Source organism: Cyrtonyx montezumae, unplaced genomic scaffold (genome assembly GCF_038088225.1).
Source record: "Cyrtonyx montezumae isolate F1298 unplaced genomic scaffold, pur_monq_1.0 scaffold_0, whole genome shotgun sequence".
NCBI lineage: Eukaryota > Metazoa > Chordata > Aves > Galliformes > Odontophoridae > Cyrtonyx > Cyrtonyx montezumae.
This window is the reverse complement of record NW_027071824.1, coordinates 25,666,123-25,678,623: the sequence shown is the minus strand read 5'-3', so window position 1 is coordinate 25,678,623 and position 12,501 is coordinate 25,666,123. Positions and strand designations below refer to the sequence as shown.

General features: G+C 42.1%; 1 protein-coding gene across 1 annotated transcript in view; it reads left to right on the top strand.

The window, feature by feature from the left end:
• SPRTN (SprT-like N-terminal domain) overlaps positions 1-12,501 on the top strand; it is a 181,358-nt gene that overhangs the window by 872 nt on the left and 167,985 nt on the right. Inside the window, exons 4-6 of the mRNA XM_065735848.1 lie at positions 213-341; positions 1,324-1,591; positions 1,857-2,711. Coding sequence (XP_065591920.1) covers positions 213-341; positions 1,324-1,591; positions 1,857-2,578 — 1,119 coding nt within the window. The 3' untranslated portion in view covers positions 2,579-2,711. The remainder of the gene's footprint in view (positions 1-212; positions 342-1,323; positions 1,592-1,856; positions 2,712-12,501) is intronic.

Sequence of the window (12,501 nt, the reverse complement as noted above, 5' to 3'; positions counted from 1 at the left end):
GTCTGATGAGCTTCAGGACTATTCTTTATAGAATGATGCTCGTGTGGGAGTAGAATAACTGTTGTGTTTTTATGGCTCAGGGGCAACGTGTGAATGTATGAAAATTAGATCAGTGCCAAGATGAACAAAGACAATACAAATATTTCCAGCTTAGTTTTTTAGTTACATGTAACACTCTTAATTTAATAACTAATGTTTTTTCATTGTTTCAGACGCTGTTGCATGAAATGATCCACGCCCTGCTTTTTGTTACTAACAATGACAGAGATCGTGACTCTCACGGGCCAGAGTTCTGCAAGCATATGCATCGCATTAATCGTTTGACTGGAGCCAATGTCACAGTAAGCACAGTCCACTTAATATATCCATATATATAGATAGGTGTATATTTGTAATTTGTTACCATGTTTTTCAGTAATACCCTTTCGTTTCTCTCAGGCACCCTGCAGTAGGCACCAAGGCAAATGTGCAGCCACCTCTGACAGTACTGTGGTTATTTTGTTGGACAGAGTGTTGGAGGGATTAAGTTGAAGCAGATGTGATATCACAGTTACCCCCTGTGAGAATTCCCATTTAAAGTTAGTTTAAAATTTGCAATGGTTCATGAATTCAGAGACGGAATAACTCCATGTTCACGATAATATCTGGGGAATAGCAGCAGCCTGTTTTAGTTGAGATCAGTAGAACCTGGTGAGTTGATGATATTTTAAGATTTGTGTCTGCGATATGATTAATTAAGATAATAGGAAGATGGAGAATATAATGCTAGTATTGTGTACTTTAGAAATGATTTTATTGCAGCTCATGTAAGGCAGACAGGATATCTTTCTGTACATCTTGACTTTTTTAAAGCTCTGTGTTTGTGTGGATCAGATTTCTCCCAGATTCAACTGTTCTAACCAATAGCATAGAAATCATGACAGTAAGGTATCTTAGAGATTAAAATGTAAAACCAGGATGAGGGGAGCAGGGAGAAGTTTTCTCACAACAGTAAAATAAAGTTTTCCCAAAGAGGTGCAATAAACTTGGAAGGGTGTTTCAAGACACAGATCACATGCCAGATTCCTTAGAACATTACACTGTTTTGCAGAGAAGGCACATGGAGAAGGACTTTGTACCATGTCTTTTCCATTACAGCTGAACTCTCTTCTTTCTTCTTGATACCTTACTGGCAAGCAGGACTTTATCTTTGACCTGCAATATGAAAGAATGTGGTGGCGATGGTGGATGTGTGTGTGTGAAGTCAGTAGAGACAGTACTGACTAAAATGAGAATTCTTCTGAGTGACTGGCACTTGTGGTTTTTTTTTTTGCTAAAACCTAGATCTATCATAATTTTCACGATGAGGTAGATTCCTACCGCCAGCACTGGTGGCGATGCAACGGCCCCTGTCAGTACAGAAGACCTTATTTTGGGTATGTGAAACGTTCAATGAATAGAGCACCCTCTGCACGAGACTTCTGGTGGGCTGAGCATCAAGAGAATTGTGGAGGTACATTCACAAAAGTGAAAGAGCCTGAGAATTTCTCTAAGAAACACAAGGAGAAAACCGAGCCAGGAAACCTTCAAAATTCCAAGTCAGCTAACAAAGGTATTGAAAATTATTTCTTCCTTTGTCACAACTGTCCTTGTACAAGCAGTCCCTTGAACAGGTATTGTTATGTGAGCTTTGTATTAGGTGCTACTGTTACGTAGAAAGGAACAGGGCCTATTTTGTTTGTTTCTAGGCTTCTCAACTTAATTGTTCCCAAGGTTTATTTTGCTGCACTGTTTTCAAACAGCAGATTTTTTTTCAAATAAGACTATGGTTTATATGTGGAAAGGCTTGCAAGATTTTTGTTTTTTCTTCTTTGCAGGCCATGTACGTTTGGGTAATCCAAAGCCTTTTAGTGGGAATGGGTATCGGCTTGGAGGAGCAGATGGGCTCTCAGAAAAAAGCGTAATACTCAGCAGTAATGTTAAAAACGGTGAGAGATCTGGTTCACAGCATCGTTCAGCAGGAAGCACAATACCAGTCCCTAAAAATGAGATAAAATTCGAAAAATCACCCCGTCACGATACCTTCTTCCCTCTCTTTACTGATGATGCTAGTGAGAAAATGAACTTAGCTTCAAAGCGGGAGTTCCCTAAACTCTCTGTGGCTAATACAAAAGCATACAAGAACATTAATGGATCCCCTGTTAAAATTGCTCGTGTTGTGGAAGGAAACTCAAACCAAGGTTCTGCAAAAGGCAAGAGGGTTTTGCCGCCATGCTATAGCAGGTCACCAAAGCAAGTTTGTTTGCAGCAGGCTGCAGCAGCTCAGACTCTGTCCGAGAAGAAAAGTTTGGAAAATACAGTGCAGCAATGGCCAAGGAAGGAAGACAAAACTACTTTTGAAAACTATTTCATAAAAAAGAAAAATACTGGCGTGACTTCGAGTATAAATACACCTATGAAAACTGAAGGTGAATCTGCAGTCTGCTCTCCAAGATCCAGCACTGCTGAAAGGCAGGAAAGAAATGTCAGTTGTCCTGTGTGCCAAACTGAGGTTCTGGAGTCTGAAATAAATGAGCACCTCGATTCTTGTCTTGTTTGATCACAAGAATCCTCCTTCTGGAGTGCTCTCTTGAAGGAAAAGGAGTAATATAACTGCATGTTTTTAAGGCAGTTTTTAAAATCAAGATGTTCTAAATCCTGCTAATTTATCTTTGTTCCTCGGACCACAATGTGTTGGTTTTAGTGGGTTTTTTTTTTCTGTTCTTCAAGTTAACCACCAATAAGAGAAAAGAATTATTCTACTTAATGCCTTGGAGATAAACAGCAGGTATCTTCAGAATAGCAAGTATTTTGTTTAAGCCATCATTACACATTCAGGTGGTCTTTCCCTCCCATGACCTTCTGGAGAACATAAATAAGAGACTTTCAAGAGCTTTCATTGAAGGTGGGAGAAGCATAGGCCCCAGAAACTTAGCAAACCATTAATGTGTGGATTGTGTAGCAGGAAAAGAGAAAATCCAGAAAGTCAGTAACAATGCTGAGAAATCAAAGGATGCTTGGAAGACAAGGGCTCTGAGCTTAAGGGCTCAGTTTAAAAAGACTTAAAATAAGCTTTGTTGACAAAAGGGTTTGAAAGTTAGCTGCATTGTTAAAAGGGTGGGCAAATGCAGGCTAACAAGTTTCAATATTCTGCGTGCCTTTTGGCCAGAGGGCCCAGCTAGGCCTTCCAGCCACTTATCTCTGATGTTTTGCACAAATTCATTGAGAGTTCACTATCTATAATGACGTGGTTATTAAGTACATGAGTAACTACCCCGTGTTACGTCGAAGCTGCTAAGTAAAAGTTGTGAGGAGCATTGGTAGCAATACTGGTAAAGACTGTTACTGGCTATGTCATAAAAGCTTCCTTTTGCTCTACTGAAAGCGTTTAACTGTTTAAACGATTAAAGGCTTGATTACTTAAGTATAAAATTGGTTATAAATATTTCTGTTAAAAGAAGAAACACACTTTTTCATATGGCATTACTACAACTTTAAATGGCTATATTAGCTGTAGATGCACATATTTTTGCCCTTAAATTATTTGCAGTTCTTTTTTAAAGACAAGGAAATAATGTGGAATGGAAGTTCTCTCTTTTAAAATGCTGCTGTATTCTAAACTGTTGACACTAAGGATGTTTAACGTGGATTGAATTGTTCTTATATGTTCTAAATAAATGGGTTCTGAATTCTACGCTGTCTTTAAGCCCGGGTTTCACATGGCAGTCGTGGCCATCTTACGTTAGTGCTCGTGTATGTGTTTCCTTTCTGTGTCAACACTTTTCCATCTCATATTTCCTTCTAAAAGCATATTGCTGAATGTGTTGTGTTGACCTCTGCCATCTCCACTGTGTGCTTTATATAGTTTTGCTTCTGTTTCGTTTCTTTGGAAAACACTGCTTTTACAAATACCAATTCTAAATCTTGGTTTGGCATGTTCATTTCTCATGCATCCATGAAACTGCAGAGTTTCCACTGAAACTTGACATTCCCGAGGACAGCACTGCTTGGGTGTCTTTGGATTACTTTTGAGATGTCTCTCTTGGTATTGTTCTCCTGTTTCTTGGCCTATGTCTTCCCAATTGCAACTGGTGAGAGGAAAGGATTAGTACTGTCAAATGTATTTTCATACTGGAGTGGGATTTGTTTATTTGAATGAAAACAGATAAGGGAATTAATCTGTAGAAGTCAGTGAATAGTACAGCCTAAAAATAGAAATAGAAATGGAATCATAGAATCACTCAGGTTGGAAAAGACCTTAAAGATTGAGTCCAACCACGATCTAACCATACTACCCTAACTCTTATGCTATAGGTAAGTGCTCTTTCAAATATACAGGAACCTTAAAATAGACCGATTAAATAAAAATAGAATTGATCAACTCTGGGGTCAGATGTGTGGAAGAAGCTGGGCTGATGATAGGCTTTACAACTGCTGCCTATTGCAGGCCTTTATTAATTGGGTCACTGCCTTGGTTTTGGGCACGTTATTGTGAATTCTGTTCACATTGGATGTGAAGTAGATCAAATGTATGCATCTTACTTGCCAACAAATAGTTTTCCAAATTAAAGGCAAAATCAGTCTCATTCTGGTAGCTATTAGATTTGTTCAGAGTGATTCACAGAGCTTTTCTTTTTACTACAGATTAAATGACTTTAATAGGAGTTACTTTGCTATTTGTATAGGAGAGGCAGCTCATAAGCTGTTTTGAAAATGATTATTGGGCAAGAAATCCTGACAAGCACGTTCAAGTGCTTTTTATTTCATACTATTTGATGAGCTCTGATGACGTTGGAAGACAGGTTAAGAAAAATAATGCTTAATAAGAATAAATGGAAATAGCTGCTTTGAAGCCTGAGGATTAAGTGAACGCTTGTTTCTATGTGATCGCCAAGAATTCCACGTGAATTTACCCTTAGAATGTGATTGACAGGTAGGCTGCTCGTGGGAGCGTCTTGCATTTCAGTATGTCGTGTGCTTGCTATAAACAAAACCACCTCTCGGCATTCTCCACTAGGCCATTAGATGGCGCTCCTTACGTTTAAGGACTGCTTATTTCTCCCTTCCCAACCTACGCGCTAAAAAGGCAGGAGTGGAGCTGGCAGGGACTTATCCTGCCTCCACCACGCTCCAGGCTGAGGGCTGAGCCACAGCCGTGGCGGAGGAGGAAGGGAGGTCTGCTACCACGTGAGAGCTGAGATGCGAGATCTTCAATGGACTGGCTTTCCTGTGAGCGTTTGTCGTGCAAGAGGCCCTTGGAAGATACACGAGCTCCTTGTTCAGGGTTCAGTGAATAACAACAAAGGCGGTGTATGTGTACCGTGCCTCTTGCACCCATTGCAATGAAGAATCTGATTTTGTGTCATAATTTGGCATTATCCCAGCTTTACAAGAGAGGAAGGGCAGAGCTGTAAGGAGCCAGAGAGGCTTATAAAACACAGAATGCTTCTCCTGCTCCTTTTTCTAAGCTCAGGAGGTGTGACAAGCTCAGGAAAGGGGCAGTGTGCTGCAAGTCTGAAAGACTGAAAAAAAAAAAAGTCTGTGGCCTTAATCTCGTTTCCTTTTTAGCTTCTGACAGGCCAGGCTGTTTAAGACTAGATTAAGACACTAAGAAGGTGTAGCAGCTTGGCCTCAATACCTCACCCCATCCCAACCATCCCCTGTTGCTGACATCATCTCAGCTGCGTCTTTTGTCCTGGTAAGACTGAGAGTTGTCACCTCATGTGCTGGGTAACACAGAATGTGTGAAGGAGCAAGAAGCAACAAGCTTGTGTATTTGGCTCCCCTACTGCCCAGTTTGTAAGCACCAAGTACTTTCTTCAAATGACATGAACCTTTGGGCCACCATTTGTGTACTCATTGCACCTGCCTTCTCTTCAGAGGTCTGGCGAAGATGTGCAGAAAGGTGGGGGTAAAATAAAGGGCAGATGTCCCAGTATGGCATCTTAGCTACAGGGATACTGTTTAGTTGAGGGTCTTAACACTTTAATTCTACAAGTCACCAATAGGAAGAGAAGCTACAGGTCCATGGCCACTAAATGATGTCCCTCAGTGCCACACCCACATGCTTCCTGAACGCCTCCAGAGATGATGACCCCATCACCTTGGGCAGCCCCTTTCAGTGCCTCAGTGCTCTTTCTGAGAAGAAATGTTCCCTAATATCCATCCTGAACCTCTCAGAGGCTGATCTCTCTCATCCTAAAGCATTCCAAGTGGTAACCGATGCTGTGATCTGAAGCAATTTTGGACACCAGCATTCCCCAGAAAGAATGAGGAGACCTGAGTTTGGAGGAAGATGTCTAAAATTCCCCTAGTCTACGCTTTCTTGGTATCCTTTTTCAGGCAGAGCTCTCCTACAGAGGGGCACTGAGCCACTCATAGGGTTGTGGTCAGTCCATGCTCGACCTGGAGCAGATCCCAAGAGAGATGCTGCCCCAGCTTCCTCAGGAAGGGCGGAGGAGTGGAGGACTCTGCTGCTGGGCAAGCAGTCTTCAGCACTGGGTCGTTATACTATGCCCAGCCCCTTTTTGTTTCTCTGCTCCTCCATCCCATCCCTGCTCGATGTACTATTTCAGGCGACATGAAAAGAGCAAGGTGTAGCTGCCTTACGTTATCTAAACAACAGCTTCCACCATCCTAGTAAGTTACCAACAGCACAACCGAAACGCACGTCCTTTTGCCGCTGTAAGCTGAAGCAACTCGGGCTCTTTGGGGCCGCTGACGACGCTAGGGGGACCCCTGTGCTCGCTGTTGTTCGCCCTGCTCTGCCCGGGGTTGCCGAGGTATTTCTGCATTCCTGCTACGTGCGCTGCAGATAACAGCTCATGTGGGCAGGTTTGCTGAGTCATGAGTGAAAATGATCGTGCACGGGAAAAAAAAAAAAAAAAGCCCAGCACTTTGTGCTTCCCTGGCCTCGTGGATGTCTAATTTTTTACTGTAAAATACATTCCCTTGCTGGGTATTCCATAAGTGACGTTGTTCTAAGTAGAACAAAAATGTAAGTCCAAAGAGGGTCAACTAACTCTGGTTTGGGGTTGTTCATTAAAATGTGACCGTGCAGAACTTGTGCCCATCATTACGTTACGGATGGGGAAAGGAGGACTGAAGGAAAGTAAATATGCCTCACGCGGCAGCTGAAACCTTGCCATCAGCACATCACCTCTACTGGAAGGAACCATGTCTGCTGGGCTCTCATCTCAGAAAACAGGTCCAGTTATTACAACACATGACCCCCAGTCCCTTAACCAAATATAAGTGGTATCCTGAACCATGTCTTCCTTGGAGAAATGGCTTCTCTTCCACATCCAAAGATGCTCAAATAAAAAGAGTTCTACTGAAATGCTTCTGAGCTGCAGTAACTCATGGTACTGTGCTCATCAGCAGGTGAGATTGCACTTAGCAGGCTTGGGGGGGGGGCATGTTTAGGCTGTGCCTGGCTAGGTGGGGGCTGTTTCATCTTATGTACTACTCTTTTTCATCACGTCCTCTACTACAGTGCAATTTTTATTTATTTTAAAACTTTATTCTTTTCAAAGCTTGCTCACATATCCTAATGCAGGCAAGTTATATCCAGAACACATGACTTGTGCTAGTTTTGATCTTTGGCCCTCTGTCCGACCCTTGATATCTTTAGGTACTGAGATACCCACTGACAACACAACTCACTGCTGAGCCACATGAAGACACTGGCTCCGGGCTCATGGCTAAAATGCTCACCCTTCCTAGCATTTATCACCACGCTGTACACAGAGTATGTTAGAAGCTCTCCTGAGGAACACGTGAACTATCGCCAATAGAAATGTAATCCCAAGCTGTGCTTTTAATAGGAGGAAAAATCTCCCCCTCTGGAAGGCAGACAAGGAAACAACTCCTAGCTCAAGCAAAATGTTTGGACCTCTTATCTTCAGACATAAAAGTATGTTGTTTTGCAACAGTACTCATGAAGAGAAAGGCAGATGGGATGAATCAGCAATTGGCTTTCCTGAGGCAAACATGCAGCATATCCTCTCTCCTCTCGTTCCTCTCCCAAGCAGACACCTATAACATTTTTGCACGGTTATGTTCCGTGCTCCCCACACCCACCCCACACATTTTATCTCAGGCTCGTACTTCAGTCTCTTCCTGCCCTGCTTAACATTTCGAAGTCAACCCTTCCTTCCTCCTTGTCCTGCTATGGACTTGAGTTGGCGATCCACACCTCATCTAGTTCTTCCATTTTTAGAGCCAACTCTTAGTTCTGACTTCCACAGGACAGCTCTGGGCTTGTGGCTTTCTTTTTTTCAGGAAGCAATACATTCACTCATCTTCAAAGCTATGGCAAAAAGCACGATGGAGCTGAGTAAACAAAAAGCAAAAGTCAACAAAGCGAATTCTCTATAACTGGTTTTGTCTGGTACGGCAGAGGACCTTGAACCTGCTTCTGCTGGCTGCCCTCCCTCCCCTCCCACCAGATAGGGGCAGGAGTTCAGAAGGGCACATACCTCACGGCCAGTGATGTAAAGCCTCAAACTGGCCTTGATGCATTTGCAGCATTCAAGCTTTATTCACGTTCTGCCGAAAAGGCTAAATGACATTTTGTATGGGAGACCCAAGTTTCTGCAGATCCGCCTCTCACCCCAGAAAAGCAAATGAGAACCAAACCCAAGCAAGTTCTTCAAAGTCTTGGCTGCCGAGTACTCACTCCCACTATACAAGTGCACGCAGCCATCCGCATGCCTGCCGGCGAAGTACTCATGCTAGTACTGGGTATCTCAGATTTTGCGTTTGCCTTTGTCATTTAGCAATCTCCCCTCTTCTTCAAAGCATTCAGCACGCACTGAAGCGGTACTTCCCAGTCCGATTGTACTTATCAGCATGACTTAAGAGATTTGGTCCTTCCACCCCTGACCTCAGGGCGGTCAGCACAGCCAGATGTTTTGCATAAGATATTTGCCTCCAGCACTCAGGCTGTCAGCTCGCTTCCTGTCAGATTTGCAAGTGGCTTTCTTTTGAGCAGCAGCCAAAAGACTTCATCGTTCCTTGGTGCAGCATTTGGCTTTGCTATGCAAACTGATTCCTCCCCACACTGTGCTCAACAAAGTGATCATTAAAAATCACATCTGTCCAGGATAGCTGCAAGTACTACAAGCCTTATTCCTCGTTTAACACAAAAGAAAGATGGGGAAAGATTTCAAGAGAACATAAACTCACATCAGGACCAGCTAGTGCTGCTGCACTTAGGCTGGAGCCTAGCACCCTGACAGAAGCCATCACCGCAGAGCACAGCAGAGCCCAGCAGATATCCACTGTGACAGAAAGTGCACTAAGGCTGGCAGACTCACCCAGAGGCACAGGGAACTCCCAGTGAACCTGCACAAGACAGACAAGCAGGTGCTGGGACTTCACACAAGCTGAAACAACGTTAGAAGCACAGTCACTGAGATGCTTCCTTGATTGCTGGACAGCCATTATGAGGCTCAAACAGGAAACACTGAAGAACTGTGGCATCTCGTGTGGGCTGGCCTCTGTAACCTCTACTGAGAGATATTACAGCACACACAAGATGTGGAAGTGCCCAAGACAACCAGCATGGTTTCACCAAGTGCAGATTGGTGGTGTTCTACAATGGAGTGACACCAGCAGTGAACAAGGGAAGGGCAACTGCTGTCATTTACCTGCATTTGTGCAAGGCCTTTGATGTGGTCCCACACTGCATCGTTAGCTCTAAATCAGAGAGATGTGGATTTGAAGGATGGATTATTTGGTGGACAAAGAATTGGCTGGATAGTCATAGCCAGAGGGCTGTCATCAACAGCTCTACATCCAAGGGGACACTGGTCACGAGTGGTGTCCTCCAGGGTGCCCGTCTTGAAACAAGTACTCTTCAACATCTTTATCAATGACACAGTGGGACTGAGTGCACGCTCAGCAAATCTGCTGGTGACGTCAAACTGAGTGGTGCAGCTGACACAATGGAAAGGTTGCCACTGCAAGAAACCTGGACAGGCTCAAGAAGCAAGCCCACAGAAACCCAATGAGGCTCAACAAGGACAAGTGCAAGGTGCTGCATTGGGTTGAGGCAGTTCCAGATTTGCACACTGGCAAAAGAATTCATTTAGAGCAGCCCTGCAGAAAAGCACATGGAAATTCTGGCGTTGTGCTTCTTTACACATATCAGAAGGTAGTAAAAAATAAGAAGTGAATCTACGTAGATCAATACTCCAACCAGTTCAAATTTGGTGCTGTTTTTGATGGTCGAAATAATGAGAAAAATGACCACCGCACCCCTGTAATAAGGACAGTTCAGAAAGAAACAGATCCTTCTCTAGAGTGAAAATGGCTCTGGTTTAAAACAGAAATCCACACGCCCTTCTTTACTGGGGGCATTTATAAATTAGTTACTAAAAGTTACACAGATTACAAATAACCACATTGTTTTTCAAGAACCTTTATACATCATCTTTTTTTTAATTAGATTAGCTTTACAAGCAACTTGAGAGCTCTTTCATAATGAACACTGCTTTTCAAATTACACAACTTTATAGGCAACCTGTAAATGAATCCTGATTTCTTTGCCTGCTATAGATAAAGGTCTCATATTTTACAGCTGGCTAACATCATGAATAAAAATAGCATTATGAAGCTTTGTCTTTAACCAGGACTAGACACGCACAGATCCATAAGACAGTTTAAAAAATATTTTTAGAACATGGAGCTGCTTGGTGATGCTCAAGACTGAATATTCAACCGACATGAAATTAAGAGTTTCTAAAGGACACTGAAGAAATGGCTGACCTGATTTGATGACCCTATGGTAATAACTTACGTGGAGTGTAAAATCAAGCACTTTTTAAACCTGTCTGGCGAGCACAAACCTACAAAGTGATTAGAATTTGATACGTTGCATACCTGCGGAAGTTTGAATTACAGAGGGACTGAAATGAGTTTAAAGGCTTATGCTGTACATTTCTAAATTAAAACCAACTGAACCTCTGTTTAAGAAGTATTAAAGATGAAGTAGAAGAGGCATCTTTTTCACTTGTTTCACTGACAGCCTAAATGCACTGCAGACCAGACAGTAACAAAGATCTGCACTCCTTGGCCAGGTTGGCAGAGGCACTTACAGTAAAGGTATTCTCTGTATTTTTTTTTTTTTCTCCTGGGAAGAAAGGAGGAAAGAGGAACAGAACTGTGAAGGGCAAGAATGTGTTTAAAAAAGGAAAAGTGAAATAAAAAAACCCTGGGATTTCCATTAGTTCTCCTAAACGATATACCAATACTGAATTTTTTCCCCCCTTCTGTCAGTTTGTTACTAAACGATTAGCTTTTTTCATGTTTTACATGAACAATAGTAATCTTTTTAATAAAAAATTACTGAGCTTTCCATAGAAAAGGTCTCTAATTGAATACAAACTATACAGATGCTATAATTGTCACAAGTTGTAGTATATACAGAAATATTTCTGTACACTCACATTGTTTTGGCTAAGTAAGGAAATAAGGGACAGATAGAAAACTGCAGTACTGGGTAACGCAATCGATCCCTAACTCCTATAAATATGAACACAGTCTTCTATAGGTTTGCTTTTGTACTCTGAAGCTTTTAAAGCTCAGAAGTGGAAAAAAAAAAAAAGGAAAAAAAATTAAAAAGTGTCCAAAACATCTCTCTCAAAAATTAAAATCTAATCTGTGATGTCCCCTTCTCCATCAAAAAATGAAAACAATATAAAAGAAAGCACAGGTTTTCATACTGAACGTGCGTCTCAGTGTTAATCAAAGGCCAGTGCCTTTCTGGGGAAATCCTTCAGCACAGTGAGAATCTGAAGATGCACAGCAGAAGGAGCCTACAGTGATGCACCTCACCTTCAGTGCACTGACCGTTTCCTTGACGGTATATGATAGATCCAGGCGTCAACTTAAAAAGACTGCATGGGACAGCAACGTTTAGTAAGGAAATTGTCTTGAAAGTGAATTTTAGATATTCTATTAACTTACATCCAAAGGGGGGGGGGGGTGGCAAGTATTCTTTAGAAAAGGGAGAAAGCTCCAAATTTCTGTCAAGTACGTAAGGAGGTTCTGGGTACCTCTAATAGCCCAGGAAAGCCCTTGTATGTTCTTGTAACCCAATGGTATTTACTGGGTCCCCAAAGCCAATGACAGCAACCGATAGTGTCAAGTTCACTTAGTGCCAGTCACTTGAAAACAAAACAAAATAAAAACAGAACAAAACCAAAAACAGAGACTGAAACTTCCCCTCTGTGGATTCAACATATAAAAACCACAAACTGAATGTTACTAATAGCAAGATATTGATTTGCTTCTGTTAATAAGGTTCAAGAGGACATAGTCAAAAAACAATACAGCAGCAATCTTTACAAGTTAAGATTAGTGTGAGATATGATATAAAACAATCAGGTTCTTAGCTGGTAATTAAAGTGCTCCTTCTCTGACTTAAGGTGTAAAGAAAATTAAAGTGATTATCTGTTACTGGCAACCCTTACATTA